At 44.0% G+C, this 22,617-nt stretch overlaps 1 protein-coding gene across 1 annotated transcript in view; it reads right to left on the bottom strand.

Moving 5' to 3' along the window:
- Nucleotides 1-4,794: 4,794 nt before the first annotated feature.
- Nucleotides 4,795-22,617, bottom strand: part of CLCA1 (chloride channel accessory 1) — a 34,211-nt gene continuing 16,388 nt past the window's right edge. Inside the window, exons 6-14 of the mRNA XM_059688969.1 lie at nt 21,213-21,431; nt 20,479-20,706; nt 16,432-16,606; nt 14,492-14,598; nt 12,111-12,326; nt 11,292-11,553; nt 9,650-9,820; nt 6,174-6,413; nt 4,795-5,227 (exon numbers count right to left, since the gene is read on the bottom strand). Coding sequence (XP_059544952.1) covers nt 4,839-5,227; nt 6,174-6,413; nt 9,650-9,820; nt 11,292-11,553; nt 12,111-12,326; nt 14,492-14,598; nt 16,432-16,606; nt 20,479-20,706; nt 21,213-21,431 — 2,007 coding nt within the window. The 3' untranslated portion in view covers nt 4,795-4,838. The remainder of the gene's footprint in view (nt 5,228-6,173; nt 6,414-9,649; nt 9,821-11,291; nt 11,554-12,110; nt 12,327-14,491; nt 14,599-16,431; nt 16,607-20,478; nt 20,707-21,212; nt 21,432-22,617) is intronic.

Here is a 22,617-nt window from a genome sequence, read left to right on the forward strand (position 1 = left end):
GTCCCTCCCTGGCCAGCCACACCTGGGGCTGTGCTGGGGCTCGAAGGGCACCTGTAAAGTGAGCAGGGTCCCTCCAGCAGGTGGGGTTCCTTGGCCTGGCCTGCGAGGGTTGGGCCAAAACCGGAAGTTCGACATTGCCAAGAGGTCCTGGAGCGCAAGAGGGCACTCTGCAAAGTTGCTGTACCATGGCACCTCCTGCGTTGAGCATCTGCCCCCTGATGGTCAATGCATGTCATACCTACCAGCCGGTTGGCTGGTCAGCTGGTTGCTTAGCCCTTTATATATATACTAGAGGCCCGGTGCACAAAAATTTGTGCACTCGATGGGGAGAGGCCGTCCCTCAGCCCGGCCTGTGCCCTCTCGCAGTCTGGGACCCCTCGGGAGATAACACCCTGTTGGCTTAGGCCTGCTCCTGGATGGCAGAGGTCAGGCCCAATCCCTAGGTGCAGCCCCTGGTTGGGCTCAGAGCAGAGCTGATTAGGGAGTTGGGGTGCCGCCCCCTGTCATGCACAGAGCAGGGCGTATCGGGAGGTTGTGATGTCACCCTCAGTCACGCTCAGAGTAGGGCCGAATGGGGGGTTGGGGCACCGCCCCCTATAACACTCAAGGCAGGGTCGATGGGGAGGTTGCGGGGCACCCACTGTCACGCACAGAGCAGGGTCGATCAGGGGGTTGGGGAGCTCCCCCCTGTCACTCACAGAGTAGGGCCAATAGGGGAGTTGGGGCACCGACCCCTGTCACACACAGAGCAGGGCGGATCAGGGGGTTAGGGCAACTCCCTCTATCACTCACAGAGCAGGGCCGATCAGGGGGTTGGGGCGCCACCACTGTCACACTCAGGGCAGGGCCGATGGGAAGGTTATGGCTTTATCCCATCACACACAGAGCAGGGCCCGTGGGTGGGGGGGGGGGGGTGGCTGGGGCATCGCCCTCTATCACCCACGGAGCAGGGCCAATCAGGGGTTGGGGTGTCGCCACTCTCACACTCAGGGCAGGGCCGATGGGGAGGTTGTGGCTCTACCCCGTCACACACAGAGCAGGGCCCGTGTGTGTGTGTGTGGGGGGGTGTTGGGGTGCCGCACCCTGTCACACACAGAGCCACAGGGCGATCAGAGGGTTTGGGAGCTCCCCCCTATCAGGCACAGAGCAGGGCTGATCAGCGAGTTGGGGCGCCTTCCCCTGTCACGAACAGAGCAGGGCGGATAGGGAGGTTGTGGCCCCGCCAGCTGTCACACACAGAGCCACAGGGCAATCAGGGGGTTTGGGCGCTGCTCCGCTGATCCTGGTGCTGGGAGGCATATTACCCTTTTACTATATAGGATAGAGGCCTGGTGCATGGGTGGGGGCCGGCTGATTTGCCTTGAAAGGTGTCCTGGATCAGGGTGGGGATCCCAACTGGGGTGCCTGGCCAGCCTGGGTGAGGGGATGATGGCTGTTTACACCTGGTCACACACCTTTCAGGGTGGGGGTCCCCACTGGGGTGCCTGGCCAGTCTGGGTGAGGGACTGAGGGCTGTTTTCAGGTTGGTGGGTGACTGAAGCTCCCAACTGCTCCTTTTTTTCTTTTTCTTTTTTATTCTGGGCCAGCTTTAGCTCTGGCTCCAGCTCTGAGGCCTCTGCTGCTGAAAGCAGGAATCTGGTTTGTTTGGGTTCTATAATCGAAACACTGTATCAACTCCAGCTCTGAGATCCCGGCTGGCTGAAAGCAGGTTTCTGGGGTTTTGTTTAGCTTCTATATTTGTAACAATGTTTCAAACTGCAAGCTCAGAGGACGGCAAGGCAGGCGGGGAACATTGGAGTCCTCCGTCACTGAAGCAAGCAAGCCTCAAGTTAGCTTCAAGCTTCCTGGCTGCCGGCCGCCATCTTGGCTGGCAGTTAATTTGCATATCACCCTGATTAGCCAATGGGAGGGGTAGCGGATGTATGGCTAATTACCATGTTTCTCTTTTATTAGATAGGATATAGATATATACATTTTAAAAAAACAAAACTAGTCATAGAAAATGGCCTGAAGTACATGTAATCCACTCACTACAAATTTTATCTTTGGAGCAAACTTAAGAGCTACTTGCATTGTTTGAGCCCCTTTATAACTGTTTTTTTGAACAGTGCTGGGGTGTCACTCCATTGTAACCCTGCAGTGAAGTGTGGTTACGGTGAAGGACTTTGTGATCAGTGTGCTATATTCCACTTGTTGTGAGTATTGTCTGGATGTTGCTCAGGCTACAGTCTTTAACATCACAGTACCCTAATGTATTGAGGATTTATAGATGAAACTTCTCATGGGTCTCAACTAGAAAAAGCCATTCTCCTGAGCCTCCGGTTTGTTTTTCATTGTAATTAATCTTGTTACTCTTTTTGTCTCCTTTGTTATGCCAGCTGGGAAGCTCAAAATGAAATGTGTGACAAAGCTGTAGCAATTGTACAGAACATTATATTAGGCCTGAATGTGCTGAACCTTCCTTTAGTTTTCATTATATATTTACTTCACTCCACTTCCTTTTTAAGTATTTTTTTATGTTTATTGTATGTATCTGTAAAGTACCTCAAGGCCTGTTTGGAAACAAGGAACATCTATAAATAAAGAAATAAAATTGGAGTATATGCAGAAACAATCTCCTATTTTGTTTTGAATCAGAGATGAGTAAAATTAGTTCACAGATTTAACTCATTATGATAATGAAATGGAGAAATTTTTAAAAGTATATATATTTTATTGAGTTTTAGAGAAAGAGGAAACGGTAGGGAGTGAGACAGAAACATCAATTGGTGTTGGAAGCTACCCATTGTCTATGCTATCAGGAAAGTGTAAACAAGGAAACCAGAATGCTGGTGGACCTTGAGCTCTGGCAAGGGCCAAAGCTATGCACTGATTGTTTAGTTAAGACAATGGTGGCTCAATCAATTTCCTGACTAAACAGTCTCAAAGTAAATCTTTACTAATATATACTGACATTTAAGATAGTCTGCTACTAGAATTGCCTGCCTGACTAAGGGCAATATGTGTATCTAAAATTGAATGGAAGATTGGCAGGTCCTGGACACCAGGGAAGTCTTTCTTCTTCAGAAAGACTCTCCGCCTGGCCCCTGTTTCCAAATTCATATTTCTTATCTAGTCTCATAATTTGCATGAGGCCCTTCTCCAGATCCTGAACCCTAAGCCACATGGGATGTGGCTTTTCACAAATTGGCTGCCTCCTGCACACCCCCTACTGGGGATCGAGCCTGAAATCCAGGAACATGCCCTGACTGGCAGTCGAACTGGTGACCTCTTGGTGGATGGGTCGAAGCTCAGCCACTGAAAGCTACACTGGCCAGGCTGAAATGGAGAATTTGAAAAGTCTTTCATCTGAATACTTTTTGTTGGAGACACTAGTGTCTGTGGTTAGTTCTTGATGGGGACTACTATACTGCTAAGTCTGTTTGGCTCCTTTTTCCTTTTCTTCTCTTTCCTCCTCTGTCTATCACGCTCCTAGACTCTCCCACCTTTGTCAGTCCTTCATGTGGTCCTCAAAGTCCCCCTTTTCAAGCATGGTTCTGATTATATATGCCCCCTGATTTAAAGATAAAATTGTCAAATGTTTTTTATTGCCTATAGGAAAAAGGCCAGATTTTACTCATCGTTTTGTATTCAAGACCTAGCATAGGCCTGGAATATAATAGGCAGCTGATGAATGTTGAATGGACTGAATTGTATTACATAACATAATACATGTGAGGCATTAGTAGAGCCCTTGGCACAAAAAAAAGTTTACTACTCAATCTCTTTCCCTTCACACTTGGCAGGAACCTACTTTTCCCACCTCATCTCCCACCACTGTGACTTTAATCACCAATGATTCATAATTTTATGCACATAAAATACATCTCTATGACTATGGAATATAAATGCTGTTCTTTCTACATGTAGTCTCTTCCTTAAATGCATCATAATTGCTCAAACCTAGAGAAAATAATACATATTCCTGATGATGTTGGTTCAAATTTTCTCTATAACAAGCTATGACATATATTTAAACTAGAGATCCAGTGCACAAAATTCATGCACAGGTAGGGTCCCTAGGCCTGGCTGGCGATCAGGGCCGATCAGGGCCATTCAGGGTTTTCCCCCAGCTGCCGGTTGCAGGCCAGGGCCTTCCTTCTCCCGACTTCCAGCTGCCAGCTGCCTGCTGCCGGTCGGGGCCTTCCTTTGTTCCACACCGCTCCCTGGTGGTCAACACATGTCATAGTGAGCAGTTGAACTCCTGGTCGGTCAAACTCCCGAGGGGACAATTTCCATATTAGCCTTTTATTATATAAGATATTTTGATCTAGTTCAGTGATGGCGAACCTTTTGAGCTCGGCGTGTCAGCATTTTGAAAAACCCTAACTTAACTCTGGTGCCGTGTCACATATAGAAATTTTTTGATATTTGCAACCATAGTAAGACAAAGACTTATATTTTTGATATTTATTTTATATATTTAAATGCCATTTAACAAAGAAAAATCAACTAAAACAATGAGTTCGCATGTCACCTCTGACACGTGTGTCATAGGTTCGCCATCACTGGTCTAGTTGGACATTTATAGCATCTTTCATATGTAATTACTTGTTCTTTTTAACTGGCAACACTCCTTAAAATGAATTAAAACTTACTTTTATTTATTAATGTAAGCATTCCTTTCCAGTATTCAAAGTGATGATGAAACCTTTGGATGTGAATGGATAGTTTTTATACATACATATCCAGTTGTTTAGCCTTTTATTTCATTAACTCATCCCCTGCAGGAAGTCTAAAATACACTTTAGAAACTTTTATGATCCAAAGGATGGATGCTTTATTTACCTCATGAAAACTCAACCCAAGGCTACTGACAGCTGCAATTCTCCCAGCCACTTCCACATAATTTTTAAAATGTGAATGCCAGGAATGGTGCTGTTGACATTAATTTCAGGACAAGGAAGAGAAGGACTAGGTGTCTCAGGAGGAGTCTGTGGGGGAATAAACAAAGATACTCGTGCAATGTTGGAGATTTCTGACATCAGGTTGACCTTATCAACAGCTTGAACAGCAATGAAGAGATCTGTGCCATTTTCAAAAGGGATGCTTTCTGGTTTAAACACAAAGACTTCCTCAGAGTTGGCCTCCTTTGGAATGAGATTAGTAGTGTTCACTTGAACCGATTCATTGAACTTGTCTCTGAGATCAAGAATACTTGTGCTTATTCCAATGATATACTTGTAAGCTAAAAAAAAAAAAAAAAAAAGACATAACTTGCAATTCTCAAATTTTAAAAGGCTGTTAGAAACTTTATATCGCCATCCCATACAGTTCCAATGGGTAAATGCAATTGATGCTTCATTTTTACAAGCAGTAGTATCTTTTTACATTCTTGTCTATGTATCTGGACAGAGTAATAAATGTAAGCTGGGTCAGGTTTAGTCAGTCTTTTAGAGCATAGTACCTGGCCAAGACAGGAGGTTGTTTGATTATTATTTTATTATTTCTATAGGAGTTTTTGGTACCAGTGCTTCTTAAACTCTAATGTGCATACAGATCTTGAAGTGCAGATTCTAGTTCGGTTGGGGGTGAAATTGTACAGTGTCTAACAAGGATTCGTGTGATGCCCAGGCTGCAGCCTTGAAAACGATGCCTTGACAGGCTTCTTCCAAAGGAGAGCTCTGCTCCATAGATATCTGTGCTTTATTCTCAGTCCTCTCGAGGAGTCCTTACGAACCATGGGGCTTATGAAAGGGCACTTTGGCAAGATTCCAGGAAAAAACTGAAGATAGCCTTTTCCTGGTTGAAACCTCTGACACCTAAAGTAGTCCAGCTCTTCAGATTCTCAACCTCCCATTTTTAAATCTTTGTTTAAATGAATTTTTTAAATTGAGGTAACATTGGTTAATAATATTATACAAATTTCAGATGTACAGCATTTATAATTCTCCACCTGTATACCCTGTTGTATGCTCGCCACCAAAAGTCTAATTTCCATTATTTATCATATATTAGAGCCGCTTTCCCCATTTTGCCCTTGACCCACCCCCGTTAATTTCAGAGAACAATCAAAATCCTTCCTGCACCCTGTCTTCCACTTGCATCACAGAACACCTGTCTGCCTCACTCCCTTCTGCACCTCTGCTGGGCTGCTAAACTCTTTCACAGGGTCCACACCGCATTCAGCTTACCTCTCCCGTAATCATAATCATCCCCAGGAGCTGTCCATGTCAGATTGATGTGATTGTCCCCTTGGAGTTTTGCGGTCAGGTCCGTGATTTGGCAAGGTGGAAAGAGATCAGGTATGGGAGCATTTGGGACATTGGAGGCCACGAAAGAACCTCCTGAGGATGTTCTGCTGAAACACACTTGCTTGCCTTGAAGATCATTCTTATTAATTTCAGGTCTTGGTGGATTCCATTTTACTTCGCCTGCATTAAAATATTCCTCAGTACATGGTAAGCTGCACAAACTGGCTACACTTTCCTCTGTTTTGTTATTGGCTTAACCTCTTCCAACTTTACCCTTCCCCTTCTTTTCTCCCACACACAAAATTCATTTTAATTATTTGGTGTAAAGATCCCAGATTAGAGAGGAAGAAGCAAAGAGAGAATCCCAGTTCTTTATCTCACAGATACTTAGTGGAATGACTTTCATAATTTATTTTCATGACATTTGTCCTGGAATTGTTTCTTTTTACAACTTTTAGCCTATCCTGATCGTACCCTTCCACAAGCAGTATAAATATTACTTCTTTTTTAAACCTCCCCAGATTGCCTCAAGAAGTCTCTTCCATCTAAACCAGGGGTGGGCAAACTTTTTGACTCGAGGGCCACAATGGGTTCTTAAACTGGACCGGAGGGCCGGAACAAAAGCATGGATGGAGTGTTTGTGTGAACTAATATAAATTCAAAGTAAACATCATTACATAAAAGGGTACGGTCTTTTTTTTTTTAATAGTTTTATTCATTTCAAGGGGGCCGGATCCACCTCACGGGCCATAGTTTGCCCACGGCTGATCTAAACAATACTGTGGGTTCCATTATTTTTTCTATTTATTTGGTAATTAATCACGTAGACCTTTAAGAATTGCCTTGATTATTTGTTCAGTGCATGAAATGTTCTGTGTTAGGGATTCTAAAATTTGATGCTTTTGAACGACTTCTGATTTTCTCAATGAATGTATGGAAACCTAGTTCTTGTAGCAAATTCACTTTCTCATAAACTCTACTTTTTTAGCCCTTAAATATTACCCATGAATCTGGGCTTGGGCAAACATGAAGTAGGTACCTCGGCAGGTGAAGGGTTAGTATTCGATTCACCAGTAGAGACCATCTCTCTTGTTATTAAGGTTCATCAAGGTATAGAGGGAAGAACATGGCTTCCCAGTGCCAAGCCTGGTGCTATTACTACTAGTTATGTGAATCAATAATTTCTCTAGCCTGTTTCTCTATCTGTAAAATGGGATAATTAGGGGAATGAAATGTAATAATGTAATTAAGACACTGAGCATAGGCCAGATACAGCCACTAAATCAGTCCCCTCCTGCCTTCTCCTAAGACAAAAAGAAGGACACATGAGAATAAAATAAGCTAAAATTTTAGACAGAGCTTTTCAAGCAATGGTATCTTTTAAAGCATTTTTTCCTATGATCACATTTGCATGAGGAGACACCACATGTCTCAGGATTCTCCCTTTCCTAAGCATACATCCAAGTGCCAAGAAGCATACATTCACCTACTATTCTTCCTGGTCTGTGCAGAAGAGAGGAAGGAAGGGAGAAGGTGGGCTTATGAAAACATTGATGTAAATAACAAGCCTTAAATTGTTGTTATTATTTTTACTAGGGGCCCGGTGCACGAAATTCGTGCACTGGGTGTGGTGGGGGGGAGTGTCCTTCAGCCCAGCCTGCCCCCTCTCACATACTGGGAGCCCTCAGGCGTTGACCCCCATAACCCTCCAATCGCAGGATCGGCCCCTTGCCCAGGCCTGACGCCTCTGACATAGGTGTCAGGCCTGGGCAGGGGACCCTCATTTCCCCCCATCACTGGCTCTGCCCCTTGCCCAGGCCTGATGCCTCAGCCAGAGGTGTAGACCCCCATCACCCTCTGATCACCTGATCGGCCCCTTGCCCAGGCCTGACGCCTCCGCCAGAGGTGTCAGGCTTGGACAGGGGACCCCCATCTCCCCCCGATCACTGGCTCTGGCCCCTGCCCAGGACTGAGGCCTCTGGCCCAGGAATCATGCCTGGGCAGGGGACCCCCATCTCCCTCTGATCGCTTGCTCCACCCCCCGCCCAAGCCTGATGCCTCTGACCCAGGCTTCAGGCCTGGGCAAGGGGACCATCATATAAACCCAATCCCCGGCTCAGCCCCCCGCCCAGGCCTGATGCCTCAGCCAGAGGAGTTGACCCTCATCACCCTCCGATCACCAATCACCGGATCGGCCCCTTGACCAGTCCTGAGGCCTCCGGCAGAGGTGTCAGGCCTGGGCAGGGGACCCCCAGCTCCCCGCGGTTGCAGGCTCCGCCCCTGCCCAGGCCTAACGCCTCTGGCTGAGGCGTCCGGCTCGGGCAGCGGGGACCCGCAGCTGCAGCAGCCCCGCGATCGTGGGCTCCGCTTTAGGCCCAGGCAAGGGACCCCTAGCTCCCGGGACTGCCAGCTTCGACCGTGCCCAGCTCCCATCACTGGCTCCACCCCTACTTCCTGCTATCACTGGCCAGGGCGGCAAAGGCGCCTGATTCTCCGATCATGGCTGGGGGGCAGGGCAAAGGCGGCCCCAGGGCCGCCTTTGCCCTGCCCCCCAGCTCTTAGCTCCCCCCTGGGTTTCCGATCACAGTCAGTGGCAGGGGGCTTCTTCCTGCTTTCCCTTTCACCTCCCTGCATTGTGCCTACATATGCAAATTAACCGCCATCTTATTGGCAGTTAACTGCCAATCTTAGTTGGCAGTTAACTGCCAATCTTAGTTGGCAGTTAACTGCCAATCATAGTTGGCAGTTAATTTGCATATAGCCCTGATTAGCCAATGAAAAGGGTATTGTCGTACGCCAATTACCATTTTTCTCTTTTATTAGTGTAGATTCTTTGGGAATGCCTATATCAGTGGAAAGAGCTTCATGACAAAATGTTTTTAAATTTATTAGATATAATAAGCATTTATTGAATACTTACTGTTTACCGGCAATAGCTTATTAGATATATAGTTCCTTGTTTATTCCTTATAACCATTCTATATGGTAGTAATCATTAATATCCCTATTTTACAACTGAGGAAAATGAAGAAAAAGAATTTAACTAAAATAATTGACTTGATAGAGGGCTGGAATTTGAACTGAGGCAGTCAACAAATACATTCAACCTAGTGTCTTCCACTGGGGGCTATTTTGCCCCCAGGGGACAGTGGGTGATGTCTGGAGACATTTCTGATTGTTATGACTGTGAGAGTTGTTTTTGTTTTCTAGTGAGTAGAGGCCAGGAATGCTGCTAAACATCCTACAAAGCACAGGACAACCCCCCACAACAAACAGTTATGTGGCCCAAAAGAACAATAGTGCCAAGGCTGAGAAACCCTAATTTAATCCTGCACCATTCTCCCCGCAGGCTTAATGGTTTCCTCTTAATTGCAAGCCTTTTACTCAAGTCAGGTGTGTCATTACAGATTACTTACCATTCTCAATCCAGCCAGGTATATACATGGCTCCATTCTGCTGGGGCATAACTCTCCGTCTAGCTGCGTTCACTCCTCCCAGAGCCCGCACTTTTACACTGTATCTACCATTTGTATCATAAGCTGTAAAATATCTTGAATAGATACCATCATCCTTAGTAGCATCAGCACCTTGATAAGGAAATGAAGGAATTAATGAATATCCTAAAAATAACTGGGCATTTGTATATTTCCAAATCAAAGGTGATTTATCTTTTTCAAAGTAAGGAGAATCCAGCATGCTCTTCAAGAGAGTTTAGGATTTGACTATGTAAAGGACAAGGTCAAGTTCTTTTACATGTGTGTGTGTGATGTGTATGTGTGTATAGTTTCATATGTGTACACCTTATCTTCCTGAACTGTTGTCTTTCTTTTTGAAATCAGAGATCATGTCGTGTGTATTATATCCAACACAGTGCAGGCTAACTACTCGATAGGTAGCTGTTGTATTGAATTGAATTGCTGTATGTTACTGAGGAGAAAAAAATGTTATGTTATTATTTTTCAAAAATTCATGGCTTCTCCCAGGGTGGCTTTAGGAAGAAAATTCATGTATAGATTTTGTCCTAAAAAGATTACTTGCATCACAGTAAGCAGCAAAGTTTCTCCTAAAAAGAAATGTAGAATTTTTTCTTTTCTTCCTGTTAGATTTCTTAAATAAAAAAATAATGGGCAGGATTTTCACTTTGGGAACAAGATAATATAGAGTCTGCATAGATATAGGAGTCACATATAACTGTACTTGAATTTATCTCTGATGCTTTCCGAATGTGAAAGCCTCAGTTTCTTCATTTGTAATGTAGGGATAGTGATATCTCAACAGTGTGGGGTACAGATAAAAATGTATACAGTGGGGCCTTGACTTACGAATGTCCCGGCTAACGAGATTTTTGAGATACCAGCTGTCTCTCGGCAGACTTTTTGCATTGAGTTGACAGAGTAATTTGAGTTAACGAGCTCCTTAACACATTGTTTGCGGGTAGTTTTTATCGCGCAATAACAGGTGGCGCGGGCCATTTTTGCTAATTTTTTGCGCAAATGGCAAAGTTCAGTAAAATTACGATAACTTTAGTTTACGTATTTATATGTTACCCGCATCCTACCGCTAGTCTATAAAAAACATATTAATACGTGTCCCGCGCTGTACTACTAGTCAACGTAAAACATATAAGTAAAACGTATAAATACGTTTCCCGCATACAATGTGTTTTAACGAGCTCCTTAACAAGCTCAGTCTCGGAACGAATTAAACTCGTAAGTCAAGGCCCCACTGTATATACATATATTTGTTCACACAAACCCTAATGTAAGATAGGTATTAAATTTTTGGAGTGTATGAATACACTCTGATAACTCCCTAGAATCTCTGAGCTATTGAGCTTGAGCCACCAATATGTTTGGACTTTGCAGAAGCTAAAAGTAGGCCCTTTTTCATGTTGTCCAACATTTAGAAATCCAGGAATTGGTGGGGGGAGCAGAAAGCTCTCCCAACCAGACCCTCAGTGCTGCACTCCCTGTTTCTAAGTGTCCTCAGCAGGCCACGCCCACCTGCTGTTGCTTCTTGGAAAAGGAAGATGTGTTCTGCAATTTCTTGGGTGGTTACCTGCTCCGTTGTCCAATAGTTCCAAGGTAACTGTTTTTCCCTTTGCTGATTCTATCAGGGCTGTGACACTGGCCCTCAGAATCGGCACATTTCCTTGGTGAACCTTTGCATAAACTACCATAGGGCTAGGGAAATTGCCTTTGTCTTTGTTCATTTTAGAGGTCACTGTAACTGGAGGCAAGGTCGCACTGGATGCGCGGGTGGTGACAGTCAAAGTCAGGGTCTGGGAGGTTGCTTGCAGACTGTAATTCCAAATGCCAACCTGACCAAAACAAATGGAAACATTTACAGTTAGGATCTGGGTGACACAGTCTTGACTTCTGTGAGGAGCCTATCTCATACGAGCATGTTAAAGCATATCTAGGATGGTCTTTGCTACTCGCAGCCAAGGGAAACTTTGGTATGCTTGAGCTAACTACATGGTTCTTACTGTCAAGAAAGCCCTAATTGGGGAAAATGAAGTCTGAAAACTATTCTTATCTTTGCCTTGGTTTCTGAAGGGCAGGATCAAATGGCTGGGTTTTTGGGGTAGAAGAAACAGTTTTCATGAACCTGACTCTTTAAGGATGATGTTGCATCATGACCACCATGTAATTTGAAGGTTCTCCTTTTAGTATCTGGAGAAAACAACACCGCTTTCCTTTCTTTTGACTTGCTGTCATATTGAGTGATCTCCTTTGGATAGAGATTTTTCGTGGTGCTCTCTTTCATTCAACACTGACTTTCCTTTTAGCAACTAACCATGTTTAAAAAGCTATGGTTATTCTACAAAAACGTTACCTTGTCAAATTGTGAGAAGCGGAAATGCTGAGTCCATACCTTGGCAGTGCCTGGGATTGGGAGGTAGGCCATTTTAGTGTCTGTGTCCACTACAAAGCCATCTTGTTTCTTTCCGCTGGGATCCCAGAGAAGGATCTGGGGAGGCTGTATTGTCCAGGTGATGAGAAACAAGGTGTCGTTTCCCACGGTGCTGTCCACAATCACTGTGCCATTCATCCACTGACTGGCCTGGAGAGTTGCTCCTGTACTCTCAAGCTGTTCAGAAAAACAACTCTTTATTTTCTGGAGACTACAGCTCCCATCACAGGGTCTCTTCCATTCTGCCCCCCAACATTCAGTTGTCCCATTAAAAAGCTCTGAGTGCTTAAGCCCTTGGTTTGGTATTTTGCTATTATGATCTAATTCTAAATTCCCTCTCCAGCTTTAGCTTCCAGAATGTTGATCCCTGCACCCAAACCAGACCACTTCCCTAAGTGACTCTGTGACTTTATCACACTCTCACTTCTCTTGGAAGTATGTGTGCTCATCTGTATTTGTCTAAGCCAGCGGTTCTCAACCTGTGGGTCGCGACCCCTTTGGCGGTCAAACGACCCTTTCACAGGGGTCTCCTAAGACCATCCTGCATATCAGATATTTACATTACGATTCATAACAGTAGCAACATTACAGTTATGAAGTAGCAACGGAAATAATTTTATGGTTGGGTCACAACATGAGGAACTCTATTTAAAGGGCAAGAAGGTTGAGAACCACTGGTAAGCCTTACCTATCCTTCAAGTTTCACTTCAAATGTCACTTTTTCCACAGAGCTTTCTCAGATGTCCATCTCAGTTACCAGCTGAGAGTACTTGCTCCCTCCTGTGAGCTCCCACAGAGGACTGTTTCTGTCAGTCCTTTGATATTCTCACATTGTGTTTTGCTTTATACCTAATACAGAGCTCATCTTACTTACTACCCTATAACTATGACTGGGACTTATGTTCACCCATGTATGGATTGTCTGGATTGCAAATAACCAAGTGTTAAGTTGAGTATTTCTGCAGTCCCTGTGGAGATAAATTAAGTCGGTTGCCAAGGTTGTCTATTTTGGGGAGTAGAATGGAGCTGAGAAGCTGGGATTAAGATGGGGAAGGGTTAGTAAGACTTTTGTAAAAAGTGTGATTTTGAGGATTATGGCCTAGATTATTACTTATTGTCCTTAAATTGAACTCGTATTAGAAGATAGGGTGGCCTAGTCATGGAGCCAGAATTTCTAGTTCCATAGGGAGATTATTATCTTGGATCTGATTCTTATGACAAGTGGGTAAATGAATCACACTCATTTCTTCATCACTCTTCCTGTTAGGTTTCTTAAATAAAATACAAATGGGCAGAAATGGCCTGATTGTGAACTTGCCCTTTCATCAGTTTAATTACTTTTCTAAGACACGTTCCTCCCATTTCTAAACCAGGCTCTTGAGTTTCATTTTCTAAATTTGAACTAGGATAACCCAACGGAGTATAATTGCTTTCTTCTTTGACTGAATAATTGCTATATTGGTAGACCAGAAAGCCTGTTGTTTTGAACTCTTATCATTATTTGGCTTTGACATCAGGCATTCCTTTACTTTTATCCAAACTTTCACAATAAAAGTTATAATTCACACAGGTATGAGTATTGATTGTTTACTCTCTCTAGTTCAAAAAAATCATGTGAGTAATTTTTGCACTATTAGAGAAGAGCATTTTAAAATGTTTGTCTAGTTTTTTTAAAAAATAGTACCATAATTTTTAAAAGAAAATTTTATTGTCTTGAAATTTTAGAATCAGAAGGGCCTGATTTTTCAGAAAAACAAAAGTTTTTGGATTTATATCTGACTGAGATGATGAGGCCCAGATGGATGAAGTTCATTGCCCATGGTCATAGAGTTAATGACCGACCCTGGACAAGAATCCAGGTGTCTGGACTGACGGCGTGGGCTTTTCACAGTACAAAGCACTTTCCATCCATTATATGAAAATCTTGGCCACTATCAGAGATTTGTGGTAATGGAAAAATAGAGCAAGTAATCCCTGAACACTTTTCCTGGAAAATTTGTATTGAGATGATCTACTCTGAAGAAAATTCTGAGCCAATTAGATTGCTATGGGTGCTTGTTAACAGATGTTAAAAAAGAATGCTTGGACCCATTATATTTTATGTTGCTGGTTTTTATGAGGAAGTCACTTTAGTACTGTTTCCAAACAAGTAAACACTGTTGCTTTGTTTAAATGAGTAGTGTTGCATTTTAGGACTAATGTTTAATATCAGCCTGAAACATGTATTTTAATTTTAAGTCACTAGTAGAAGAAAGTAGAACTTAAAACTTTTAACCAGTAAACCCTCCATCTTGGCTAGCATTATTTATAGACATGAAAACTCGCAGAGGAAGAAGTCTGACCTGGATGGAGCGCTGGGAGACAACTCCATTTCCTGATGAGAGGGCCCCAAAAGCATCAATGAGGCCGTTGTTCTGAGCCTGATCTGAAGCATATGTCTGCAAACCTCCTGAGAAGAAATTACATCGTCAGAAGTTACTTGGTAGAAATCAAGTATGTGCAACATTTTTGCTCTTCTTAAGGTAACAGAATACACAAAATAAATATTCTACTGTGTTATTAAAGTATGAACAGATCAACATCAAATAAGTAATCAGATTAACTCAGAAGTTGATACTAGCTTTTTAATCCTACTAAATAATAACTCCAGCAACATCTCCGTTGTATGGCTACTTCAGCTATATGCAAAGCAACCATGAAGCTGACAAGCCCAAACTGATATAAAATTCTTGTTTTGCCCAGAAGGTGTGGCTTGGTGGTTGCGTCGACCTATGGACCATGCACTTTCATAGTAGAGAATCCACGAAGCCTTACTCTAAGCCTACTGATTTATTCTTATTTCAGACATAATTCTAAGAAGGATGACTTTTGCGTTTTCTCCTAAATCAGAAAAGCTGTGCATGTGACAAAGGAAGAAATAACAGCTGGCGAGGAACTGTTATAGAAAAGTACAACATGTAATAAAAATGATACTATTCTACTCCAAGCAGTTTTGGGCTATTTAGAATAGGTGTAACTAGGATAGTTGATGTGAAAGTACTTTTATACTATTAATGTCATCCAATCTAAGGAAAGTGTTTTGATAATACTGTTGATAATACAATTGGTGCTCTACCTAGATCCTTTATCTAGTTGAGTGCATCTTTCCTTAGCTGCTCTGTTACCTGCTAATGGCATATAGCTGCCCCATTTTCCAGAGAATGGCCTTACCAAAAGGGGACACCCAAGCCCCAAGCTAGGAAATAACCTGCCCCCTCATCTCTGCCCCACCCTGACAGTCCACAGCCATGGACTGATGGACACAGTGGCACAAAAGGCCAGTGCCCTTGCTTTAAAATTGGACCAAGCTTGCAACGCAGTTCCAGCTCCGAGTCTTCTGTGGAGTCAGGTTTCAGCTGGACTCCAAGTCCAGTCGGATCCATACGTAGCTCCTTCCCCTGTCCTACCCTATGTGCCCCCTCCCTCTCATGAGAGGTCTCCCTCTGTAAATTACATGCACCTAAATCCCTGCCTCAGTTTCTGCCTCTAGGAAACCCAGCCTCAGACAGCTAGCATTAGGAGCAAACCTCCCTGTCATTTTAGCTGCCTCAGAAGGAAACTCAGCATAATCATTGCTATCCATAATGCTGATCCTAAATAAAATAAATACATAAAAAGAAATCGTGTCCATCCATTCCGTTAAAGAAGCCAGGGGCATATGGGATCTATTTTTACCATCTGTTGTGCTAGAAGCACAGTTGATTAATGTTTTACAGAGAAGTGCTTTGTATTCCACATTTTCAGAGTGACCTTCCATGTGGCTAAGCAGACCCTTTGCTCTCCCCCTGCTACTCCTTGTTAAAAGTCCCAACTCAGATGTCATTTTTCTGGGTCCCCTCCTTCCCTTCTTTGTGCCTCATTGTTCTTTCTATTGCCAACAGAGCACTGTGTCATGGTATAATGTAATTGGTGTCTCTCATGGGTCTCTTGGCAGCTGCCAACTGGAAGTGAGTGGTTCCTGGCTAAACTAGTAGATTCCTTCCAGCTCTTATAAAGTTCCTGGGAAGAGAGTCCCAGATCCTCATTAGGGTGCCATCTGGTCCCATCTTCTCCAGACTGCCCTAATCCTAGAACCAAGGCCTTACAATGAATGGGTGGAGTATGTTATAATGGTTATTTGGGGATAAGGCCAGTAAAATGACCCCTTTTCTCCCTCTCCCACTTTTCCCCTCTTCCCCACTTCACTGGAGCTCGCAGTCCAGTGGAAGCAGCAATCAGTGGGGCTCAGCAGATTGCCCCTCACCTGTCATTTTAGACAGCTCCTCCAGCTCTTTCGCTGCATCGGGCCCCAGGGCAACAGTGTGGATGATGGCTCTGCTCTGTTTCACCTCAGTAAAGCATGTGCTTATGGAGGTGTCCTCCCCATCAGTCAGTAGCACAATTTCAGCTCCATCTGTAGGGTATTTCCTCTTAATCACCTAAGGACATAATTAAGAGAGTGAGTTACCAAACTCAGGGCGGACAAAGTGTTTATGAAAATTGCATGTATAGAGAACAAGAAAAGGAATTCCAGAATAACAAAAGTGTCTGGGCATGGTCAAATGTCTCTCCCTTTTGAAATGACACACTCTTAAATGGGAAACATTCATGGTACCTTTCTGTGCTCTTTTCTCTTGACGAACCTGCTGCAGTGAGAGCTTTATAAAGTGTGGCTCAGGGCAGTTCCAGAGGTGAGCAGCCCTGGGGACGCAGGAAAGAAGTTTCCTTCACATAATCTCTCCTCAAGAGCTTTCAGGGGTTCCAAGAAACCCTCAGAAACCATCCTCTTTTAATGGGGATAATATTGGGGGAATATTAGACCTAGGGTAGATTTTAGCTTGTATGATACTCACCTGTCTGAGCATACCAATGGTTTATGGCTGACATTGGTTCTGACTGGTCAATACCCAGCTCACATGAGCTGTTAAAAAAATTTAATGTATCCTTTGTGCCACTCAGGGTGTATCCCAAGAAACTAGAAACACCAATCAGAAAGGATATATGCACCCCTATGTTCATAGCAGCACAATTTACCATAGCTAAGATTTGGAAACAGCTGAAGTGCCCATCAGCAGATGAGTGGATTAAAAAAACTGTGGTACATCTATACAATGGAATACTATGCTGTGGTAAGAAAAAAGAAGGAACTCCTACCATTTGCAACAGCATGGAGGGAACTGGAGAGCATTATGTTAAGCGAAATAAGCCAGTCAGAGAAAGATAAATATCACATGATTTCACTCATTTGTGGAATATAATGAACAACATAAACTGATGAACAAAAACAGGTCCAGAGACAGAGAGACATCGATCAGACTGTCAAACCTCAGAGGGAAGGTAGGGGAGGGCAGGGGTAAGGGGGAGAGATCAACCAAAGGAATTGTATGCATGCATATAAGCCTAACCAATGGACACAGACACCAGGGGAGTGAGGGCATGAGTGGGGGGGTGGGGGCCAATGGTGGGATAAGAACACATATATAATACCTTAATCAATAAAGGAAAAGAAATTGTAGCCATAAAAAATTTAATGTACCCTATGATTAAAGCAAAACATTTTATTCCTAGTAATCCCAGTTCCTATTTGTCCTATGACACCTATGTTGTAACTGCTAGACATGGACTACAGTTTGTTATGTGGTGTAGACAGGACAATATTGAATAAGATTATGATGGAAGGAAAATCACATAAAAGAACAGTGTTATCCACTTAAGAAGAGGGAGGCATGAGTCCCACTCCTCAAAAAAGAGTGGAAGGAAGACCCAGAAGGAGAGAAAACAAGCAATCAAGCCTCCCTTCTCTGGACCAGACTCTCAGAAAGCAAATGCATCTTAAGTAGGTTGAAAGGAAAGCTGGGAGCAGAGAAGACTTTCTCCCCGCTCTGTTTGAACTCTGAGAAGGGCAGCCACACAAGGGAAGAGAGCTGAACTGTGACTGTTGCCCTGTGAAGGAGCCCAGAGCCCAGGAGCCTATCAGCCATGGCCATGGGCTTGGTCTGCCTGAGCTGTAGGATCTTAGAAGCTAAAGAAGGAGCTTAATTTGGATTCCCTTGTCAACACTTCCCATCACTACTACAGGTCATGGAAAATGTGCAGACATTCCCACACACACACTATTGGGGAGATAGAAGACAGCTAACGTGAGAGTCGGCAGGCAAGAGAACAGGTCATCTTGCCTTAGAGGCTGAGGGCATGAGTGGGGGTGGGGTGGGGGGGAAAGGGGGGATAAGGACACATATGTAATACCTTAATCAATAAAGGAAGAAAAAAACGGTGCACAGCCTTCCTTGGGGGCTGAATGGAGGACGTAGGTATGCTCAGGGCTCTGCTCCAACAGTGACAGCCAGGGTAGGGCTGAGTTAGTTGGGGAGGACCACTGGGCCCAATCAAGCCAAGAGAACAAGCAAAGCACAGCGGCCACACCTCACCAGACACCACTCCCAGGAGCCCAGGACAGACCTGTCCAGGGTCCTCTAGCAAGGACCAGTGGGGGATCTTGAGGACAATGTAGGATCCAAGGCCTTTACCTCATCACCCTGAAGCCGCCCACAAGCTCCTTCTGACCCTGCACTCAGATTCCATAGGGAAAGAGAATCATTTAAACTCCAACTGTATCCCTCACACTGTCTCACCCATCCAAGTGGAAAATGCAGAACCATTCTCTCCTCATCGCCAGGCCATCTGGCATTAGTCATCTCCCGCAGGGTTTGCATAACAGGAGTTCACTATACGTCAGTGATTTCACTGTCAGTTTCCCTCCCTCATTTGCTGCTTTAATCAAAGCTTGAATGAGCAGCAGAGGCAAGAGAACCCGGATGCACACAGGCATCTGGCTAAGGGTTTTCCAGCTGACTGTGTACACAACAGAAACTACTTTCAGGGGACCGGCCTTCAAAGTAGAATAAAAGGGCCAGAGGGACAGACTGCATTTGAGGGAATGTTTGAGCCATTGTCCACATGAAATTCAATGTTTCTGCTGCTGCCTGGGAATCTGGAACAGCCCCAATGATGTGTTGTGTCCACAGCAGGCACAGGGCAGACCGGCCTGAGACGTCGCTGAGACTCTCAGCCCTTAGGCCTGCCAGCTTTGTTTCATGGAGCTAAATAGCCTCTAAATAATACAGAATATTATATTCTGTATTTAGAGCAATTAAGCATCAGCTGCAATCAATGGACTCAATTCAGTTTTATTTCTTGAGAACCTCCTGCATACAAGATATTGTGCCAGCTTCCTCGGAGGTAAAAAGAGAAATCTTACTCCTAAAGTTTGCTTAAGAGAAGCACGTGATTAGAAAATAAGAGAGAGAAGAGCCTGAAGTCATAAGAGCTATTTTTTTTAAAGGTCATAGGATTCAGAAAGAGCAATTCTACACAGTTAGAAGGATCAGGAAAGATGTCAAGAAGTATGGCCCTTTGAAGAACAAGAGTGCTCTGAGGTGCACAGGAGGGAGGAGAAAGTACCCTAAGTGGGGAGCTAGGCTGGCAAAGATGCAGGAGCTCTGAAGGACAGGTGGTCTCACTTGCTTAAACATCTGGAAGAGAGTCCCTGGTACTTAAGACTTGTGAGGGAAGTAGGGATTATTTTTTGAATGCCTTAAATGTTAGATGGAGAAATTTTTACTTAAATTTATTGAAAATGGCGAGATATTGATATCTAAGTAGAGGGATGGGGTGTGGTCAGATGGGACCTTTGGATATACCACCGATACATTTATAGTTATTTTTTTCTAAGGCCTCCTGCTTCAATAAATAAACCATTTGCTTGCACAAAAGGAGATCCTTCTGTGCCCAGAAGTTTGGAGTGCTAAGCTCCCTCAAAATTTAACCATAACTCAGAGCTCATGTTTCTTTCTCATAGAAGATACCCTGTTGTGTCCCTGTGTACCTTCCTTCATAGCAATCATTACAGTTTATGCATATTAACTTACTTGTGTGACTATGTGGTTAATGTATGTGCCCAATAAGATTATAAGCTCTGTGACCGGAGGATGTGTGGTGTCTCTTTGGCCCTCACGGTATTCTTAATGCCCAACACAGTGCCTTGCTTATAGCAGGCACACTTGAATATTTTGAATGCAGGTATGCAGGTAGGAAAGCAGGAATGCATTGATGTAGAAAAGCACGAAAGCATGAATGAACTAGTTAACAATAGTTTTGCAGGGCGGTGTCTTTGTATCATTTGAACCACTGCTCTACCCTTAATTGTCTAATTCAACCAGATACTAGGCATGTATGGAAACACTGGAAAGGGCGGATTTCTTAACCATAAGTTGTAAACATTGACAAACTTCAATAGAGGAACTTGTCTCACAGTAAATGCTGATCGAAGTCCACTGCAGATGGATGTTCCCCCTGAGGCCGCTGTGGGTAACTTTCCGATGAGCGCATCCCTTTCCGCGCCACCGTTTATCTGTACGAGTTCACTCTGGACTTGGGCAGCACTGTCAAACATCACCATGCCTACCCAGGACCCTTGCTCAACCGTCTGCAGCAGGAAAAGTTTGCCTGCTTGATTCATTCGCTTTAGGCGGTCACCACTCTGAACGGAGAAGCAGAAGATAGGCGGTTAGGTTGTGTTTAGGTGGGCAGACTAATAACAGAACAGGACAGAGGGAATTTGGAAGGGGTTGTCTCAACAGAGAGTAAATGGCAGCAAGCTTACTCAAGGCATATCCTTCTATGGGAGAAATCTTCTCCTTTATATTTAGTAGTATTTTGGAGTAGAATTTTTGGGCCTTTGTAAAAATAGCCCTAAAAGGTAAAACCAGATTAGGCTGTAGTTTAATCATTAGGCTTTAGAAACAGGTCTGTAGACCTGTGCACTGTCAGGGAAACATATATGTTAAGGCTGTGTCATTCACAAATAAAAAGCTAATTTAATTTGGCAAATGAGACACTTGATGCTGAATGTTTGTTGACTAAAGTGGCGGTAGGCCTTCCTGATGGCAGTGTGAGTGCTGTAACATCGGACTCTCTAGGCTGGCTAGATTACACTGTATGCAAATGTGAGGTCTGCATCCAGAGACTGAGGCTCATTGCACGTACTTTCATGCTTCCAGACTTATCTAGGACCAAGCACACAATTCTCTGTCCGATCTGCAGCAATGAGAAGGTGGGTTTGGGTGGTGGTGTCGTCATAGGAGTGGTTTTCTTAAAGTCCTCAGAGCCGCTAATCACTTCCCAGGTGCTTCGCAGGTTGCATCTTTGGTTCTGCAGGTTTGGGGCTTCTTTGTTGTGGTTTTTTTCTGTACAGAATTCGACCACCTGAAATTGTCAGTAAAATGACATAGACAACAAGAAACTACTGGTTAAAATCTTTAATGGTTTGATTAATTTAAAGTATGTTAATTCCTTGCCCTCCTCCCCAGTCTGCTTTGTTCGCTCATAATCTTGGCCCAGTCTCCAAATCACTGCAGAGCACTGCTGGAGAAAATCACAGTCACAATTAGAATTCCTATCTCCAAACATGCGCTCAACCTTGCGGAAACCTTAAGGCTTCACAGCAATCATTTGCTTGCTTTAGGCTTCCTTCCTACTTTTCTATTTTGAGCCATCACCGCTAACACCAAGACACCTGCATTTCAACGTTTCTCTCGTGGTACCATCTTATCTTTCCATCCTTTCACTTCCACTCACTTCTTTCCTTCCCAATCACTTGCCAACACCTCACATTCCAACTTTTAACACCCAACATTCAGCTCTCTCCAAAATCCACTTGGGTTTTCTGCCAGCGCCTGAAACCGCACATGTTCATAATTGAACTCATCACCTTGTCACCTTTCCTCCAACTTTGTTCCTGTTCCTCCTCCTCATGTATTTCCTAGCTTGATGCCACCACTATTCACCCAGTCTTCTAACTCAGGAACCTGAGAGTTTTTCTAGCTTTCCCCCACTTATAAAATAACCATGTCACTGTCTCTCCAGTTCATCATTTTTTTCTCCTTTTCCAATGGACTCTATCATTCAAGCCCTCACGGTCCCTCATCACACTATTGCAGTCTCCTATCTGACTTTTCTCCCTTGCTCCCCTGTAGGGAGCGGCTATAGGGTCAAGCCTCGGACTGACCTCTGGCAGAGCCACATACAAGTCCCAGCTTGGAGGGCAGAGCCCTCCTAGCACAATTAAGCTTGACCTTATAGTCCTCCCTTGTTCCTAGGTAGCTAATGAGCTGTGGGAGGTGCAGCAAGTGCTGCCAAAACAAGGTTTGAGTAAAATAGATTTGAAACTTATAAGTACATTGTAAACATGTTGACCACTCCCCTTGTTTTGCTTTGTGTGATCTGACTATAAAATAAAGCTTCAGCTTACAGGCTATGTCACTGTTTCCTCATCCAGGCAGTGATCCACCTGGCCCAACTGTATTCTCTTGTCTGTTTTCTTTAATCCTTCACTGCCCCTCCTGAGGCTCATCCCTGGCTGTGCTGGACACAGTTCACTCCCCTTCCAATT

The sequence above is a fragment of the Myotis daubentonii genome, chromosome 3 (genome assembly GCF_963259705.1).
Source record: "Myotis daubentonii chromosome 3, mMyoDau2.1, whole genome shotgun sequence".
Lineage (NCBI taxonomy): Eukaryota > Metazoa > Chordata > Mammalia > Chiroptera > Vespertilionidae > Myotis > Myotis daubentonii.